The sequence below is a fragment of the Salvelinus fontinalis genome, chromosome 19, assembly GCF_029448725.1.
Source record: "Salvelinus fontinalis isolate EN_2023a chromosome 19, ASM2944872v1, whole genome shotgun sequence".
Taxonomy (NCBI): domain Eukaryota; kingdom Metazoa; phylum Chordata; class Actinopteri; order Salmoniformes; family Salmonidae; genus Salvelinus; species Salvelinus fontinalis.
In genome coordinates, this window is record NC_074683.1 from 49,873,034 (window position 1) to 49,875,725 (window position 2,692).

Genomic DNA, 2,692 nt, shown 5'->3' on the forward strand with positions numbered 1-2,692 from the left:
AGAGTGGAAAAGTCGTGTAAAAAGCGCCTGTCCTCGGTTGCAACACTCACTAGTGAGTTCCAAACTGCCTCTGGAAGCAACGTCAGCACGAGAACTGTTCGTCGGGAGCTTCATGAAATGGGTTTCCGTGGCCGAGCAGCCGCACACAAGCCTAACATCACCATGCCAAGTGTCGGCTGAAGTGGTGTAAAGCTCGCCGCCATTGGACTCTGCAGCAGTGGAAACGCGTTCTCTGGAATAATGAATCACGCTTCACCATCTGGCAGCGCGGTGGACGAATCTGGGTTTGGCCGATGCCAGGAGATGTCCGAATGCGTAGTGCCAACTGTAAAGTTTGGTGGAGGAGGAATAATGGTCTGGGGCTGTTTTTCATGGTTAGGTCTAGGCCCCTTAGTTCCAGTGAAGGGAAATCGTAACGTGACAGCATACAATGACATTCTAGACGATTCTACGCTTCCAACTTTGTGGTAAACAGTTTGGGGAAGGCCCTTTCCTGTTTCAGCATGACAATGCCCCCATGCACAAAGCGAGGTCCATACAGAAATGGTTTGTCGAGATTGATGTGGAAGAACTTGACTGGCCTGCACAGAGCCCTGACCTCAACCCCATCGAACACCTTTGTGATGAATTGGAACGCCGACTGCGAGCCAGGCCTAATCGCCCAACATCGGTGCCCAACCTCACTAAATGCTGTTGTGGCTGAATGGAAGCCCTCTCAGCAATGTTCCAACATCTAGTGGAAAGCCTTCAATGACAAAGTGAAAACAGGTTTTTAGAATTTTGGCTAAATTCATAAAAAAAACATACCTTATTTACATAAGTATTCAGACCCTTTGCTATGTGAGTTGAGCTCAGGTGCATCCTGTTTCCATTGATCATCCTTGAGATGTTTCTACAACTTGATTGGAGTCCACCTGTGGTAAATTCAATTGATTGGACATGATTTGGAAAGGCACACACCTGTCTATATAAGGTCCCACAGTAGACAGTGCATGTCAGAGTAAAAACCAGGGCTTGGGGTGGCGGGGCGGGGCTTGGGGTGGCGGGCGGGGCTTGGGGTGATGGGGCGGGACTTGGGGTGACGGGGCGGGGCTTGGGGTGAAGGGGCAGGGCTTGGGGTGAAGGGGCAGGGGCAGGGCTTGGGGTAACGGGGTCTGGGCTTGGGGTAACGGGGTCTGGGCTTGGTGTGAAGGGGCGGGGCTTGGGGTGAAGGGGCGGGGCTTGGGGTGAAGGGGCGGGGCTTGGGGTAACGGGGTCTGGGCTTGGGGTGACAGGGTCTCGGGGCGGGGTGACAGGGTCTGGGGGCGGGGTGAAGGGGCGGGGCTTGGGGTGAAGGGGCGGGGCTTGGGGTGAATGGGCGGGGCTTGGGTGACGGGGCAGGGCTTGGAGTGAATGGGCGGGGCTTGGGGTGACAGGACTGGGCTTGGGGTGAAGGGGCGGGGCTTGGGGGGCGGGGCAGGGCTTGGGGGGCGGGGCTTGGGGTGACGGGGCAGGGCTTGGGGTGACGGGGCGGGGGGAGGAGGAGAGAGACAACTCGAGTAGCAAACAGAGGAAACTATGAACACAGACAGAGTGGCGTATCACATTTAACAAACATTGAAATATCGTTATAGAAGGTAAAGTAAAAACCCAAACTGGTCCCTGCATCAATACCGCTATATCGTAAAATACGGTATAACACACACACACACACACACACACACACACACACACACACACACACACACACACACACACACACACACACACACACACACACACACACACACACACACACACACACACACACAAGTAGGCGGCTCTTCAAGCACTCACAACCACACTAAAGGTTTCAAGCAAAACTATGAACCGTAAGCACTGATTTACTGTGAAGACCTGAAACATATTATCCAACGTAAGACCTTGACCCCGTAACACGCAGTGCACTCTGCTCATCTCTGTATGCCGCTGGTGTAATTAGCAGTTTGAACGTAGGAAGGGAGGGTCTGGTGTGTCTGTGTACAGGACACGGTGCTGCAGGCTTCAGACTAAACAATGTCTCCCTCTGGCTCTATGGGGGGAGGAGGGGGGGAGGGGAGGAGGGGGAGAGACATTCCCTTGTGGTGACGCTGATTTACCCCCCCCCCCCCCCCCCCCTTCTGACTATTTCTGCTTGCTGGCACTGAACACACTGAACATCTCCCCCTCCTCCACAATACTCATTCACCCAGTGATAGACTGACTGTCCCGCCTGTTCCAGCCTCCCAGACACATTTCACACACTCATTTAAATGTCATTTTCAGAGGAAATGCTGGTCTATATAGACTGCCCTCTACCAGACAGTACTGTAGTCTATACAGACTGCCCTCTACCAGACAGTACTGTAGTCTATACAGACTGCCCTCTACCAGACAGTACTGTAGTCTATACAGACTGCCCTCTACCAGACAGTACTGTAGTCTATACAGATTGCCCTCTACCAGACAGTACTGTAGTCTATACAGACTGCCCTCTATCAGACAGTACTGTAGTCTATACAGACTGCCCTCTACCAGACAGTACTGTAGTCTATACAGACTGCCCTCTACCAGACAGTGCCGTAGTCTATATAGACTGCCCTCTACCAGACAGTACTGTAGTCTATACAGACTGCCCTCTACCAGACAGTACCGTAGTCTATACAGACTGCCCTCTACCAGACAGTACTGTAGT

The 2,692-nt window shown here is 52.9% G+C and overlaps 1 protein-coding gene across 1 annotated transcript; it reads right to left on the reverse strand.

The window, feature by feature from the left end:
• Window positions 1–995: 995 nt before the first annotated feature.
• LOC129816220 (uncharacterized) lies at window positions 996–2,202 on the reverse strand. Its single transcript, XM_055870454.1, has 2 exons — window positions 2,144–2,202; window positions 996–1,533 (listed from the first exon to the last, which is right to left on the reverse strand). The coding sequence occupies exons 1-2, from the start codon at window positions 2,200–2,202 to the stop codon at window positions 996–998; spliced, it is 597 nt and encodes a 198-aa protein (XP_055726429.1).
• Between the last annotated feature and the right edge of the window lie 490 nt (window positions 2,203–2,692).

Coding starts and splice junctions, on each gene's coding strand:
- LOC129816220 (XM_055870454.1), bottom strand. CDS start 2,202: ATGAGTATTGTGGAGGAGGGGGAGATGTTCAGTGTGTTCAGTGCCAGC. Junction 1,534..2,143: donor AGTGCCAGCAAGCAGAAATA/GTCAGAAGGGGG, acceptor TTGCTACTCGAG/TTGTCTCTCTCCTCCTCCCC.